General features: G+C 39.1%; 1 protein-coding gene across 8 annotated transcripts in view; it reads left to right on the forward strand.

Annotated features, from left to right (window-relative positions):
* Positions 1-16749, forward strand: part of LYRM7 (LYR motif containing 7) — a 144733-nt gene that overhangs the window by 34271 nt on the left and 93713 nt on the right. For 2 of the 8 annotated variants that reach the window (XR_001106654.2, XR_010338761.1), the window contains exon 6: positions 1965-2012. The exons of 1 other annotated variant lie outside the window; for it this stretch is intronic. Coding sequence is in view for 5 of the 7 variants with exons in the window: in XM_064366286.1 (XP_064222356.1) it covers positions 4257-4336 (80 nt within the window). In the remaining 2 variants the exon portion in view is untranslated. Of the gene's footprint in view, positions 1-1027; positions 1085-1964; positions 3039-4256; positions 4716-9350; positions 9507-10662; positions 11399-16749 lie in introns of those variants that run through there. 5 more of the 8 variants (XM_064366289.1, XM_064366286.1, XM_064366288.1 and 2 more) reach the window with 5 other exon arrangements.

Raw genomic sequence — 16749 nt, forward strand, 5'->3', positions numbered from 1 at the left:
TGTGTGTGTGTATATATATATAAAGGTTTTATATATATATGTATAAGTTATATATATATATAGGTTGTATATATATGTAGGTTATATATATGTGTGTGTGTATATATGTGTATAACCCAGATTCTACAAGTGCTAACATTTTACCATATTTGGTTTATTATGTTTTCCTAATTTTTTCCCTGAACTTTCTGAGAGTAAGTTGCAGACATAATGCCTATTTACCCCAAAATGAGCATTTTTAAAATTATGACAGCTCATTTGAGTTTAGAGCTTCTGGAGAAATACTTTAGAGTATATTTCTTTAAAATATTTCAATGTATATTTCCTAAATATACAAGGACATTCTCTAATGTAATTGCAATATAATTATCAAAACCAGCGTATTAACATTGATGCAATACTAACATTTGACTCTTTCCATTTGTCCTGATAATGCCCTTTATGACAAAATGAAAAAAAAAAAATCCCTGTGACCAGTATCCTATTGGGGATCACACGTTGCATGTAGTCATCATATCTCTTTAGTCATCCTTAATCTAGAGCAGTCCTTCAGTCTTTCTTTGTCTTTCATGACCATGATGTTTTAAAAAGTATAGGCAGGTTATTTTTTTAAAAGGTCATGTAGGCTGGGCGCGGTGGCTCAAGCCTGTAATCCCAGCACTTTGGGAGGCCGAGACAGGTGGATCACGAGGTCAAGAGATCGAGACCATCCTGGTCAACATGGTGAAACCCCGTCTCTACTATAAATACAAAAAATTAGCTGGGCATGGTGGCGCGTGCCTGTAATCCCAGCTACTCAGGAGGCTGAGGCAGGAGAATTGCCTGAACCCAGGAGGCGGAGGTTGCGGTGAGCCGAGATTGCGCCATTGCACTCCAGCCTGGGTAACAAGAGCGAAACTCCATCTCAAAAAAAAAAAAAAGGTCATGTAAGCATTTTTTGAGTATAACAGCTCACCTAGGTTCAGCTCTTCTGGAAAAAAGAAGAAATCATGTATCTCCTCAAAAATTTGTATCTTTTCTTTTTGAGATGGAGTCTTGCTCTCTCACCCAGGCTAGAGTGCAGTGGCGCCATCTCAGCTCACTAGAACATCCGTCTCCTGGGTTCAGGCCATTCTCCTGCCTCAGCCTCCCAAGTAGCTAGGACTACAGGCATGTGCCACCACACCCGGCTAATTTTTTTGTATATTTCGTAGAGATGGGGTTTCACCATGTTGATTAGGCTAGTCTTGAACTCCAGACCTCCCATCTTAGCCTCCCAAAGTTCTGGTATTGCAGGCGTGAGTCACCACACCTGGCCAAAAATTTGTATTTTAAGAGCTTTATCTTGACTCCAGCAAGATGTCTTACCTAGGACTTAACAGGTTTTTGTTGTTGTTTTATGATGTTTCTCAACATGGGCACTATGGGCATTTTGTACAGGACAGTTCTTCGCTGTGCCAGACTGTCCCACACATTACAGGAGATTTAGCATCCCTGACTCCTGTCCTGTAAATTCCAGTAGCATTCTCCAGTTGATTTGACCACCCAAAACACCCTCTTTTAAGAACCATTGTTCTATGAAATTTTGAATCTTTAAATTAGGAGACCAGTCTTGCTTTTCATATAGTAGATAGTATAAGCAAAATTTCCAATTGTTTTCATTATCAGTAATTGGTAATTAAATGGCTAATAATAGAAGTTTTAGCTGAATTCTGTTCAGTTATTTAATTTGCTGTATTTAATAAATGATAAAGGGTTAAGTTGATCATATGTGTTTTTATATAATCTGAAATGAGAATGCTATTAATTCTAATTAGAGTCAAGGACTCCACCTTAGATATCAACTGAAATAAAATATCCCTGGAAGATTTATCTTAAAACTAGACATTTTACTATTATAAACTTCAGGGGGAAATGAGTGTCCTTGCATTTAATTCTAATTTTAGTGATGTTAATTATTCTCTCTTTTTTTTTTTTTCTTTCAGAACTGGTCCCTAGGAAAGACCTTCTTATAGAAAATGTGCCATATTGTGACACACCAACTCAGAAGCAATGAGTTTTCTAGGATAAAATAAGTCTTTGCACATTTTAACTTTAAAATCTGTAACACTGCCAAAGCCCTGGAAATGTAGACATCTTTCTCTGAACTGGCATATTGAAAATGAATGAATTACAGAATAACTTCATATTTAAATTTCATGTTGAAAGGTCATTACTGAGAACTGAAGAACATAATTAAGTATTTCTAAAGGAAATTAGATAAGAAAACATTTCATTTTCATTGAAAATCAAATGCCATAAAGCAAAATAAACGCTTAGGGAGATATATTCACTTCTCGCTGACCTTGATGAATATTTGGTCTTTCCATAGTTATTTGAGAATGTGGTGTTTTTACAAGTTGGTGAGTTTTTTTCCCATATGAAATGCAATTATTAGATTTAAATTATTAGATTAAAATGATATTTAGTCCTGAAAAATATTAAATTGTTCCAAAAAAAATCACAGTGTGTGCCAGCTCTCTGCAGAAGTGGCCTTTGTTTTCTAAAGCACTGGGATTATTTCTGTAGCTAATATGTAATTGTACAGTTTCTTTTTGGAGATACAGAGTATCTCTGTGTTCTTATAAAGACATTTTTTAACAGTCTTCTGAAAATAGTTGAATAAAATATTAAAATCACCTAGGGTCACTATGGAATAAAGAAATCCTAATTTAAAGTGGAAATAGTGACCCTTGATTAAACTATTTAATATGGCCGTAGTAGAATTAGCTGTATTTAAACCAAGTTAGACTTTCTTGTGAAATGTAATAGGTGGCTACATTCTCTTTGTTTTAATTAATGAAACTTAAATGTCCTCTCTTCTTCCACATGTCCTGTCCTTGACAAGATGGGCAGTATCACAAAGGGCCAGGCATTCTATCGTCTAACACTAGGAACTGTAAAATCCTGTTTAATATTTTTCTTATTTCTCTTTTATCTGTGTATCTTTGCCATTCTGTTTTCTCAGTTAATAGTATGTTTTCTCCCATTCACTGATAAATTCTCTCATTTGATGATGATACAGAGTTTTTAATTTTTGTAAGATTCTCAATGCAAGCATTGTGATGTATCTAGAAATTATACCTAGAGAAAAATGAAAGTTGTTTCAAATTTGAAATTTGCCTTTATATGAGAATATTGAATGTCATCACAGTATATAATCACTGTATAAATGTGCTGACTTACAGTTATTTTAGTATCTGTATGACATATTTAGAGGAAAGTTAGCTGACATTTAAATTTAATATGTATTCTATATTTTAGTATTATCGAATATTTTATCACTGAGCTTTTTTTCTTTAACCTGAATTCCCTGGTACCATTTTTCATTCACATTAATTTAAATATCTCCAGATTTCTTTCTTATAGTCATCATTAGTAGCAGATGAGGTTAATAATTTACATGTTTATTAAAGATAGTGGCTTAGAGGTTTTAAGATATATTGATATAGATAGGTAGATGTGATAGTATACTTTCATACTGTGAGACTATACAATAAAGTTCCTGTGAAGTATATCAACATGTCAACAACAGGCTCGACTGTCACAAAATTCTGAAAGATGTGACACTCTATTCTTATATAGCATATACTTATTTATTTATTTTTTGAGATCGAGTCTTGCTGTGTCACCCAGGTTGGAGTGCAGTGGCGCAATCATGGCTCACTAAAGCCTTGACCTCTGGGGCTCAGCAATTCTCCCACCTAAGCCTCCCGAATAACCAAGACTAGAGACATGCACCACCATACCTAGTTAATCTTTTTTATTTTTAGTAAGGACAAGGTCTCACTATGTTGGCCAGACTGGTCTCAAATTCCTGAGCTCAGGTGATCCTTCCATCTTGGCCTCCCAAAGTGCTGGCATTACAGGTATGAGCCACTGCACCCTGCCTATTCTTATAAGCATTTATTTATATTTCAAATGCATTTTAACTGGTTATTTAATAGTTTAATTAGATAAAGTAATTAATGAGTTCTTGGCATGTTGCAAAATAAAGATTGAGAATCAGTATTCTAAAAAGCAAACTACTACACCTGTATAGGGTTTATTTTGCAAAAAAAAAAAAAATTTTTTTAATTGAAACAGGGTCTTGCTCTGTCATCTAGGAAGCAGTACAGTGGCAGGATCTCAGCTCACTGCAACCTCCACCTTCTGGGCTCCTCCTGCCTCAGCCTGCCAAGTAGCTGGGACCACAGCATGCACATCATTATATCTGGCTTTTTTTTTTTTTTTTTTAGGAGAGATGGGGTTTCACCATGTTGGCCAGGCTGGTCTCAAATTCCTGAACTCAAGCAATTCACCTGCCTCAGTCCCCTAAAGCTCTGGGATTACAGGCATGATGCACGCACTCGGCTATGTAAACTACTTTTTGAAATGTTGAGGTTGATGATTAAGTACCTAAGTTTTCTGTTGTGTAATGTCAACATTTAATTAAATCTGTGTGTGTGTGTGTGTGTGTGTGTGTGTTTTGTTTTGTTTTGTTTTGAGACAGAGTCTCTGTCACCAGGCTGGAGTGCAATGGGTCGATCTCGGCTCACTGCAACCTCTGCCTCCTGGGTTCAAGGAATCCTACTGCCTCAGCCAGGTAGCTGGGACTACAGATGTGCACCAAATTAGCCCAGCTAATTTTTTGTATTTTTAGTAGAGATGAGGTTTCACCATGTTGGCCAGGATGGTCTCAATCTCTTGACCTCGTGATCCGCCCACCTCAGCCTCTCAAAGTGCTAGGATTACAGGTGTGAGCCACTGTGCCTGGCCTTAAATCTTGGCACAGTGGCTCACACCTGTAATCCCAGCACATTGGGAGGCTGAGGCATGTGGGTCATCTGAGGTCGGGAGTTCAAGAGTAACCTGGCCAACATGGCAAAACCCTGTCTCTACTAAAAATACAAAATTAGCTGGGTGTGGTGGCGCATTATGAATTCCATTATGAATGTGTGTCTCTATCTTTGTCCTCTTTCTTTTCTCTGTTGAGTTGTCTGGCTTTTTCTGACCAATGCTTTATATATTCTGGATACTAGTCCTTTGTTAATTCTCTTTTTCCAATATGGGACTTGTCTTTTAGTTTATGATAAACTTGACTGGGCTAAGGGATGCCCATGTAGCTGGTAAATATTATTTCTGGGGTGTCTGTGAGTGTTTTTCTAGGAGAGATTATCATTTCACTTGGTAGTCTGAGTAAAGAATATCACTCTCATCAATGTGGGTGGGCATCATCCAATTTTTTGAAGTCCAGACTAGAATCAAAAGGCTAAGGAAGGGCAATTTGCTCTCTCTGCTTGAACTAAGACATCTATCTACTGATACCACTGCTCCTGGTTCTCAGGCTTTCAGGTTAAGACCAGGACTTACACTGTCAGCTCCCAGTTCTCAGGCCTTTGGACTTGAGCTAAATTACACCACCAGCTTTCCTGGTTCTTCAGCTTGCACATGGAAGATTGTTGAACTTCTTAGCCTTTGTAACTGTGTGAGCCAGTAGCTATAATGGATTTCCTTTATCAGTCAATACATAGGTATAAATATACATATATCCTATTGATTCTTTTTCTCTGGAGACCTTGACTAATACTATGTTGGAAACAGAGTAGGTTTGTGAAGACAGGAGTTCTGGACATGTCTTGATTAAGATGCTTATTAGATATCAAAGTGGAGATATTAAAAGGACATTGGATATAACATCTGGAGTTCAGTACATGATCTGAGCTGGAGATATAAATTTGGGATTATTAGCATAGATAAAATGCTCAAAATTATGACATTGGGTGTTATCAACAAATCTATTGAAAAGTCAAAAATTAGGTCCTGGGGTGCTCTGATGTTAACAGGTTAGGAGAATGGGGAGCAACAAACACAAGAGACAGAAAAGGTAAGGTAAGGATGAATTAAAGATAGGATTAGAACAAGGAGAATGTAGAGCAAAAGTTGGTGAACTATAGCTCACAGAGGCCAAATCTGACTTGCTGCCTTTTATTTGTTTACATATTGTCTATGGCTGTTTTCACACTGTTGTCAGTACACACAAAGTTGAGTAATTGCAAAAGACACTGTAAGGTCCTCAAAGTTTAGAGTTGCTGTCTGGCCCTTTCCAGTAAAAGGTTGGTGATCTCTGGTATAGAGGTCCTGGAAACCAAGTTTCATTGAAGAGGAAATGATACCCTTTGCCAAATGCTACTGAGAGGTCAAGTAAGATTTAGATTAAAACTTGCCTGTTGGATTTAGCAATATGGAGGTAACTGATGACTTTGGCAAGTCAGTGTCAGTGAAACACCTGGAGAAACACTGTAGGCTCATGTTGATTTTCCCCTAAATTGATCTCTACATTGACTGTAATTGCAATTAAAATGCCATAAGATTTAAGGAACTAGGAAAACTCAAAACTTTAGGAAGAATAATAAAGGTCCGTAAACAGCTAAATCAGTCATGACGAAGATTAAAATTAGATCTCCATATCTAAAAAAACTTTGATCTATACCTCATACCATATACAAAAATTAAATAAAAATCAATAATTAGAACTTAATATACAACCTATGTGAATCCCCAAAATTTGTGACAGGACTCAATTAATTTAAAAATTTTATCTTGCCAAGGTTGAGGATGCATGCTCATGATACAACCTCAGGAAGTCCAGAAGCTATATGACCAAGGTAGTCGGGATAAACTTGGTTTTTTACATTTTAGGGACACATGAGACATCAACCCACAAGACTCAAAGGTAGCATTCTTTTGAGTTTCTGCTTAGTCTTTCCAAAAGAGGATCAGATATGCATTTATCTCATTGAACAGAGGAATAACTGAACAGAATGGGAGGCGGGTTTGCCCTAAGCAGTTCCCAGCTTGAATTTTCCCTTTAGCATAGTGATTTTAGGGGCCCAAGATACTTTCCTTTCACACCTAAAACTACAAAACTACTTGAAGTAAACAAGGGAAAAATCTTTGTGACCTTTTTTGGGAAAAGATTTTTTAGGTATAACACCAAAAGCATAATACATTTTTAAAAAACTAACTGAACTTCATAAAAATCTTTTGCTCTGCGAAAGTAACTATTAAGAGAATGAAAACACAAGCCACAGACTGGGAGAAAGTATTTATAAATTGTGTATCTGATAACTTTTACCTACAAGATATTAAGAACTTTCAATAATAAGAAAACAACCCAATTTTTAAAATAGATAAATATTTGAACAGACACTTCCTCCAAAAAGATACACAAGTGGAAAGTAAGTATATGAAAAGTTGTTCAACATCATTAGTCACTGGAAATTAAAAATTACAATGAAATACTACTACATATCTATTAAAATGGCCAGTAATAGAATGGCTGACCATACCAAATGTTGACAAGTCTCATGTTTCAGGCTCCTTATTAGCTGGGATTACAGGTGTGTGCCACCACACCCAGCTAACTTTTGTATTTTTAGTAGAGATGGGTTTCACCATATTGTCTAGACTGGTCTCAAACTCCTGACCTCAAATGATCCATCTGCCTTGGCCTTCCAAAGTGCTGGAATTACAGGCATGAGCCACCACACCTGGCCTGGAATTTTCTTAAGTTGCTGATGGGAATGTAAAATAGCAGAACAACTATGGAAAACTGTTTAGTGTTTTTTTCCCCACCCAGTTGGAGTCTTGCTGTGTCACTCAGGCTGGAGTGCAGTGGCACCATCTCAGCTCACTGCAACCTCCACCTTCCGGGTTCAAGCAATTCTCTTGCCTCAACCTTCCGAGTAGCTGGGATTACAGGCGCACACCACCTAATTTTTTTTTTTTTTTTTTTTTTGTATTTTTAGTAGAGACAGGTTTTCACCATGTTGGCCAGGCTGGTCTCAAGCTCCTGACCTCATAATCTGCCCGCCTTGGCCTCCCAAAGTGCTGGGATTAAAGGTGTGAGCCACTGCACCCAGGCGTTCAGTTTCTTAAAAAGTTAAACATATACCTCACATATAATCCAAATTTTCTACTCCTGGTATTTACCTAAGAAAAATGAAAGCATTTATCCATACAAAGATTTATTTATAGTAGCTTTATTTGAAATGGTCAGAAACTGGAAACAATCCAAATATTATCAACAGATTAAGGGATAAATTGTGGTAAATTCATACAATGGAATACTTCTGAGGAATACAAAGAAATAGCAATATCTACTGCAGTGTCATGGAGGAATCTCAAGATATATATCCTGAGTGAAAGAAACCAGACCAAAAAAAGGTATATATTGTATGACTCCATTTATATGAAATTTTAGAAACTACAAACTAATTCATAGTGTTACTGGCAGATGACTTGGATTCTTGCCCCCAGTAAAGAAACCAAGAGAGAGCTGGGCGCAGTGGCTCACGCCTGTAATCCCAGCAATTTCGGAGGCTGAGGCAGGCAGATCACCTGAGGTCAGGAGTTCAAGACCAGCCTGACCAATGTGGTGAAACCCCATCTTTAAAAAAATGATGATAATAATAATAATAATAAATAAATAAATAAATCGAGAGATCACCACACATCGCAGCAAAGGAGAGTTTATTCAGTTTGTGCACATGGAAGCCAGCACCATGAAAACAAAAGGAATGGGCTGCTCCCTGAGGGTAGTGTGTGGGTTAGTTTTAGTGAGTCTTTCTATAGGGAAGGTTTGGGTCAGGGCATATATGGGAGGGGTTTTTCTAGAACTTGCACAGTGGTTCTACATGCTTCTTCGTACATCCTACGTAGCATTAGCATTTTAAATCTCCACACCCTGGGTTTAATTGTTAGCATTAAAATGAGAAAGGGATAACTGTAGGTTGGAGTTGAAGTCTAACTGCACATGCAGAGCCCTGGGCAAGTCCCTAGCTCCCTGGGGGAGGCAGTTGTTTTTAATCGTTTTTTAGGCATTTGTTGCTGATTGGCTGAGACGTAAGCTAGCACTTAGGCAAGGGGCTTTTGTTCTTTTCTTCCAGACCACAATAAAATGGAACTAATCATCCTGCCTGTCTCAATAGTGACAGAAAGCAGATCAGTGGTTTCCAAGAGATGAGGGCAGGGGGACAGGTGGCCAAGAATGATTAAAAATGGGCATGAGGAAAGTTGAGGATGATGATGTAGTTTGGATATTTGTTACCTTCAAATCTCATGTTGAAATGTAATCCCAGTGTTGGAGGCGGGGCCTGATAGGAGGTGTTTGGATCATGGATCTGGATCCTTCATGCATGGCTTAACCCCATCACCTTGGTGATGAGTTCTCACTCTGGTAGTTCATGAGAGACCTGTTTGTTTAAAATAGCATGGCACATCTCCCCCTCTCTGTTGCTCCTGCTCTTTCTCTGTGATAAGTTGGCTCCCTCTTCACTTTCTTTCATAAGGCCTCATCAGAAGCAGAGCAGATGCTGGTGTCATGCTTGTACAGCCTGCAGAATGGTGAGCCAATTAAACTTCTTTTCTTTATGAATTACCCAGCCTCACGTATTCGCTTACAGCAATGCAAACAGACTGATACAGAGGTGATAGAGGCAATTTATTCTAACTGTTAATCTCCTTATGTTTAAGTTCACCTTTCTTTTAACCACTCCCTATTAGTCATTAACTTTTCAATTTACACTAAATGCTTATTAAAATATAATTACATATTCAACATTTTCTTTGTTCACCATTGCTTCTTGAATCCTCTTTCCTTTTTCAATTCAATTTTCTCCTTCTTGAAGTACATTCTTAATAGTTCTTTCAGTGAAACTGTCCCTGAAAATATTTATCTTCATCCTTACTCCTGAATAGTAGTTTGGTATAGAATTCTACATAGGCTTTATTTTCCTTTAACACTTCACAGATAATATTGCATTGTCTTTTACCCTCTCATTTTACTGCTAAAAAGTCTATTATCTCTTTGCAAATCCTTTTGGCTAATCCACCCTTTCTTTATGATTTCTTGTAAGATTTTTGTCTTTTCTTTGGTATTCTAGGTAGAGGTTTTATTTTTATTTATCTCACTTGACAGTCTGCTTCATCTTACTGAGAATTTATAATTGTGCATCAATTCTAGAAATTTCTCATCCATTTTCAAATACTGCCTCATTAAAACTCTATTTTTCTTTTTCTTTCTTTCTTTTCTTTTTTTTTTTTTTAAGATGGATTATCACTCTGTCGCCCAGGCTGCCCAGCTCGCTGCAACCTGCTCCTACTAGTTCAAGCGATTCTCCTGCCTCAGCCTCCTGAGTAGCTGGGACTACAGGTGTGCACCACCATGCCCAGCTAATTTGTGTATTTTTAGTGGAGATGAGGTTTCACCATGTTGGCCGGGCTGGTCTTGAATTCCTGATCTCAAGTGATCCGCCCTCCTCGGCCTCCCAAAGTGTTGGGATTATAGGTGTGAGCCACCATGCCCCGCCATCTCTATTCTTTCCTACAGGAACTCCTGTTAGGCTTCTTTCATTATGCTTCATTCTGGTTAATTTATTCAATTTCACAAATTTGGTACCTGCTCTAATTCACTACTCTCCTCAGTTGTGTCTCATCAGTTGTTTATCTACCCCGTGTATTCTCATATAATTTCATTGAGTTTATTGTTTAATTGCTACATTATTAGAAATAAATTGTTAGAAAAATACATTAGTGATTTGTTTAATTTTGGTTCCTCGTTTTTTCACCAATTAAAGATTCTAATTTTATACTTTCTTTCAGAATGTCCTCACCTATCAAGTACTACATGGTCAATTCTCCTCTTTGTTCACCACATGTTCTTTCCTTATGTGTCTTGTCATTTTTGATTGTGGATACATCTTGAATGGCAATTGTTAATTCTATGAAGATATGTTGAGTTGTGGATTATGGGAATGTCCCTCCAAATAGATTTTGTGCATGCCTGTGCTAGGCACCCTGAGGGTATCTTGGAGATTTCCATACCACACAAATAATTTAAAACTAAACTGCCTGGTACAGTGGCTCATGCCTGTAATCTCAGAACTTTTGGAGGCCGAGGCAGGAGGATCGCTTAAGCCCAGGATTTCAAGACCAGACTGGGCAACAGGGCAAAACTCCATGTCTACAAAAAAATTTAAAAATGAGCCGGGCTCGGTGGCACGTGCCTATAGTCTCTGCTACGAGGGGGGCTCAGGTGGGAGGATCAGGGAGGTGAAGGCTGTGGTGAGCCATGATGACACCACTGCACTTCAGCCTGTGTAACAGAGTGTAACTCCATCTGAAAAAAATAAATAAAAAGTAAAGTAAAATAACTTTATTTAATTAAATTTAAATAATCTAAATCACCACACAGTATGGCAATTTTTTTTTTTTTTGAGACAGTCTTACTCTGTTGCCCAGGCTAGACACAGTCTCAGCTCACTGCAACCTCCAACTCCTGGGTTCAAGTGATTCTCCTGTCTCAGCTTCCTGAGTAGCTGGGACTACAGGAGGCTGCCACCACACCTAGCTATATATGTGTAGCTGTTAGGGTTTATTTCTAAGTTCCCTAATTGCCTCCAGGACTACATCAGTGTCAGTGTACAGTTATGCACTACTTTGGTTTCAGATCTCTTTTCTTTCTGGCATATGGGGATTTCCTTTCTTGTAAGTTCAGCCATGTAGTATGTGCCAGAATGAAAAGAAATGACAAAAGATTAGTGGGATCATGTTAAAAGGACACAGAAGTCAGATTGAAGGAAGACTTGCTGATCAAACTTGGGACAATTTATGCATCAAAAATAATGACCATGATAGACTAGCACGTTGTATAAAAATAATAATAATCCAGCCGGGCGTGGTGGCTCACACCTATAATCCCAGCACTTTGGAAGGCTGAGGCAGGCAGATCACCTGAGGTTGGGAGTTCAAGTCCAGCCTGACCAACATGGAGAAACCCCCTCTCTACTAAAAATACAAAATTAGCCAAACATGGTGGCACATGCCTGTAATCCCAGCTACTCAGGAGGCTGAGGCAGGAGAATTGACTGAACCCAAGAGGTAGAGGTTGAGGTGAGCTGAGATCATGCCATTGCACTCCCGCCTGGGCAACAAGAGCAAAACTCTGTCTCAAAAAATATAATCGTCATCATCCATGAATTCATAAAGAGAGAAAGGGAAAAAGGGGGGAAAGCTCTTTTTTATTCTCCAACTTTTTATTTTAGCTTTGAAGTTTTTCAAAATAAAATGTTGGAGGAAATTAAAATTGAATCTCATACATAATTTTGTTATGAGTAGGGTTCTATTAACTTAGTCTACATATTGCCAAACTCAGAATTCCAGATAGCAATTCTTTTTTCTTTTTCTTTCCTTTATTATTATTATTTTGATACAAGGCATTGCTCTGTCACTAAGGCTGGAGTGTAGGCACAGTCATGGCTCCACTGCAGCCTCAACCTCCTGGGCTCAAGTGATCCTCCTGCCTCAGCCTCCCAAGTAGCTTGGACTACAGGTGCACACCACCACACCTGGCCAATTTTTTTTTTAGTTTTGTAGAGACAGGGTCTCACTGTGTTGCCCAGTCTGGTCTTGAATTCCTGGCCTCAAGTGATTCTCCCACTTCAGCCTCCTAAAGTTCTGGGATTACGAGCGTGAACCACTGCACCTAGCCCAGATATTGATTCTTTTTGAAACAAAAAACAAGTTTCTAAAATGTCTTTCTGGCAATTCATTGTTAAATATCTCTAGTCTTCTGAGGATAAGAAATCTTATTCAATGAAACATGATTTGGGCCTTTAGGATTTTTTTTTCTGCTATAATCTTTTCCCCAATTTCAACTGAATGCAATCTCTTTATTTATTCAACCAAGATTAACTGAATACTTGCCCAGAGTCAGTCTCAAAGATAGGTGCTAGTGACTCAAAGACAAGACAATCTAGTGTGGAAGACCAGCAAGGAAGTAGGCAATTTCGATGAAACTAGTGCTAATTAGCAATTAAGTACAGTGTTTTAAAAATATAAAAATAATGGGCTGGGCACAGTGGCTCATGCCTATAATCCCAGCACTTTGGGAGGCCAAGGCGGGTGGATCACCTAAGGTCAGGAGTTCAGGACCAGCCTGGTCAACATGGTGAAACCCTGTCTCTACTAAAAATACAAAAATTAGCTGGGCATGGTGGCACACGCCTGTAGCCCCAGCTACTCGGGAGGCTGAGGCAGGAGAATTGCTTGAACCCAGGAGTCAGAGGTTGTGGTGAGCCGAGATTGCGCCATTGCACTCCAGCCTGGTTAACAAGAGCGAAACTCTGTCTCAAAAATTAAAAAAATAAAAATTATTAGAACAAGCTTTGTAAAATGTAATAGAGACACAATATGATGTATTTTTAGTGTCTTAAAGAAATAACCTGGTATGAAATAATTCACACCCAACACCATTTTTTAAAATGTAAATTGGAGGTGAGTTTGGGTGACAAGCCTGTAGTCCTAGCTACTCAGGAGGCAGGTGACTTGAGACCAGGAAATTCAAGTCTGCAGTGAGCAGTGATCACATCTGAAAATAGTCACTGCACTCTAGCCTGGGCAACACAGTGAGACCATGTCTCCAGAAAAAAACAAAATTAAAAATATATAAATTGGAAAGAGAAACACAGGATTTTGTTTCTGCAGGAGGAGTACTTTGAGGGATCTTAAGCTTCCTGCCACAAACTGCTCTATGTAGCCTTTTTTTTTCCTCTTATCTTTCTCTTTGGCAAAGGAACAGTAAAAAGCCTACTGTTTTAGACAGGATTCCCAGAGAAACAGACTGGTACAGAGATTTGTACACAGGAGGTTTAAATTAGGGAGTGCTCTCAGGAAGTGAGGGAAGCAAGATTGGAGGGAGTAGTTGATTTTCGATGCAGCTGCAGAGGGGGCCTGGAGCTGAAATGGCCTTCAGAATTGTTCTGAATTGAGTTGGGGACCAGGCTTCTGTTCCCTAGCATTGAGGGCAGGCCTGCCCCAGGGAAGAGACATAACCTTAGTGAGACAATTCCCATCAGTGGGGCAACTCTTAGAGCCATATCTGTCCGCTTCTGCAGCCAACACTCCCAGGAGCTAGGGAAATAAATGTCTGTTTCTGAAAGGGACATCTGGATGGTACACAGAATCCATTACATCAAATAAGGCTTTTCCATAATTAGCTCAAATTGCTGAAGCAGGAGAAGCAAAACTGTAAAGCTGAGTGCTTCTCTTCTGGTGAGTAAGGACCTCAGGGACAGTCAGTTACCTACCCAAACCAGAAGATGACAAATCCATTCAAAAAGACCTAATTCCAAGTTTAGGTTCAAGGTGAGTTCATTCAATAAATGTCAGACTAGCATCACCTGGAGAAAAGTCCACCAAAGAGGGAGGAGGAGACTGAGTTCTAGTCACAGCTGTGTCACTGAAAATAGGGTCTCTGAGCAAATCATTGATCATTCCTGGGCTTCTGTTTCTTTTCTTGTACAATAAGAAGTCTGGACTAGATGATGCATTAGTTAGAATTATTTTAAGTGCAAGTAACAGATACTCGTTTTAGCCAGCCTTAAAAAGAAAGGAGAGAAAGAAAAGAAACAGAAAAAGGAGGAATTGGTTTAAAGAATAAATTATGTCTTATAGACCTAGGTGTTGGAGCTGGGCTTACAGAACCATCTGGAATGCTATGGGCAGCCTAGCGATGTCCTGCACCCCTAACTCTGCTCTTTTGTCATTCTTCACTATTGCTGTAGTCCAGCTTACTCCGTTGTTGTTGTTTTTTGTTTTTTTTTTTTTTTTTTTTTTTTTTAGTTTACATGATGAAAACAACTACTGACGGTCACTCCTGGGTTTTTTTTTTTTTTTTTTTTTTTTTTGTCTGAGACGGAGTCTCGCTCTGTCACCAGGCTGGAGTGCAGTGGCATGATGTCAGCTCACTACAACCTCCACCTCCCAGGTTCAAGCAAGTCTCCTGCCTCAGTTTCCCGAGTAGCTGGGACTACAGGTGCGCACCACCACACCCGGCTAATTTTTGTATTTTTAGTGGAAACAGGATTTCACTATGTTGGTCAGGCTGGTCTCGAACTCCTGACCTTAGGTGATCCGCCTGCCTCAGCCTCCCAAAGTGCCGGAATTACAGGCATGAGCCACTGCATCTGGCCACTCCTGAGTTTTCAACTCCTCTACTCAGCAGAGCAGCCACACTCAAGCTAAAATCTCTTTATCTGAATTCTATGTTGTTTGAGAACAGAGTTCATTGGCCTTGTTTTAGATCAACAGAACAACCTCTCATTCAAAAACCTGGGTCTGGAAAAGGAACTCAGCAGAGGAGGTTTCCAGAAAAGATTTAGAGGAATGTTTGGCAACCAAGATGTTCACTGTGTTCTCTGTACAATCCTCTATTTTATTTTTTAAAGAACTAACTACTTAAGTAATAAGATTTAATTACTTTCTCACTGCTCCTTAAGTGATGCTTTTTGTCTTTTTAAAATTATGATGGCTAATTAAAATATATAAATTGCTATTGGAAATGTGACAATAAATGAGGAAAGCTGAAGCAGAAAACCCACAGCAAAATTCATTTATAAATTCAGTTTTCTAAGGCCAGGCATGGTTGCTCATGCCTATAATTCCAACACTTTGGGAGGCCAAGGCGGGCAGATCACAAGGTCAGGAGTTCAAGACTAGCCTGGCCAATATGGCAAAACCCCATCTCTACTAAAAATATAAAACTTAGTCAGGCATGGTGGTGGGTGCCTGCAATCCCAGCTACTCGGGAGGCTAAGGCAGGAGAATCTCTTGAACCCGGGAGGCAGAGGTTGCAGTGAGCCAACATCGTCCCATTGCACTCCAGGCTGGGTGACAAGAGCAAGACTCCATCTGAAACAAACAAACAAACAAACAAATAAAAAACTCACTTTTCTGTTTAGACCCATAACAAAACTGATAGGGTTCACCTGGTAATAACACATCAATCAATATACAAAGAATATTTTCAGAGAAGGAATATGCTCAGTGTTTAAGCCACTTGGTAGTTTTTCCTGATTCCTGATTGGTTTATGGCTTAGGCCAATTTCTGACATTCCCTTAAAATGAAAGCGATAGTCTAGGCCAAGCACAGTAGCTCACACCTGTAATCCCAGCACTTTGGGAGGCCAAGGTGAGCAGATAACTTGGGCTCAGAAGTTTGAGACCAGTCTGGGCAATATAGAGAGACCTTGTCTCTACAAAACAAAAATACAAAAAATATTAGCCAGGCATGGTGGTATGTGCCTGTGGTCCCAGCTACTTGGGAGGCTGAGATGGAAGGATTGCCTGAGCCCGGGAGGTCAAGGCTGCAGTGAGCTGTGGTCACACCACTGAACTCTAGCCTGGACAACAGAATGAAACCATGTCTGAAGAAAAAAAAAAAAAAATTATAGTCTATAACCAGAAGTGTAGCTGTCATAAGGGTTTGTGAAAAGATTGACAGAGGCCATTGACACAGGGTGAGAACACAGGGATACAGTCTCCTTTAATTTAGCTAGAGGACACAACTCATCTACACACAGAGCAGGGGACATACCAGTGTTTCCAGTCCTGGGTGCAAACATCCCTAACCTTCAGGTACCCACAAAGATTGCAAGCTGCCAATAAAATGACCTGAGTGTGGGGGACTGTCCAGTCAACTCCTTCAAGAAATCCATTCTCTTCCATCCATATGGGGAACTTTATGCCACATTAATCCTTACAAACCATCCTGAAGACTCTCACCACATGACTGCCTGTGGATGGTTCACTGGAGAAGTTGATACTGATTCATTCAGTCTTACCATAGATACTTAGGAAAGAGCTGAGGTAGCTTAGACTGGGTCAATCAATATCCACTCCATTGAATAA

Source organism: Aotus nancymaae, unplaced genomic scaffold (genome assembly GCF_030222135.1).
Source record: "Aotus nancymaae isolate 86718 unplaced genomic scaffold, 86718_ANA_hifiasm-v0.15.2.pri h1tg000064l_1, whole genome shotgun sequence".
Classification (NCBI taxonomy): Eukaryota; Metazoa; Chordata; class Mammalia; order Primates; family Aotidae; genus Aotus; species Aotus nancymaae.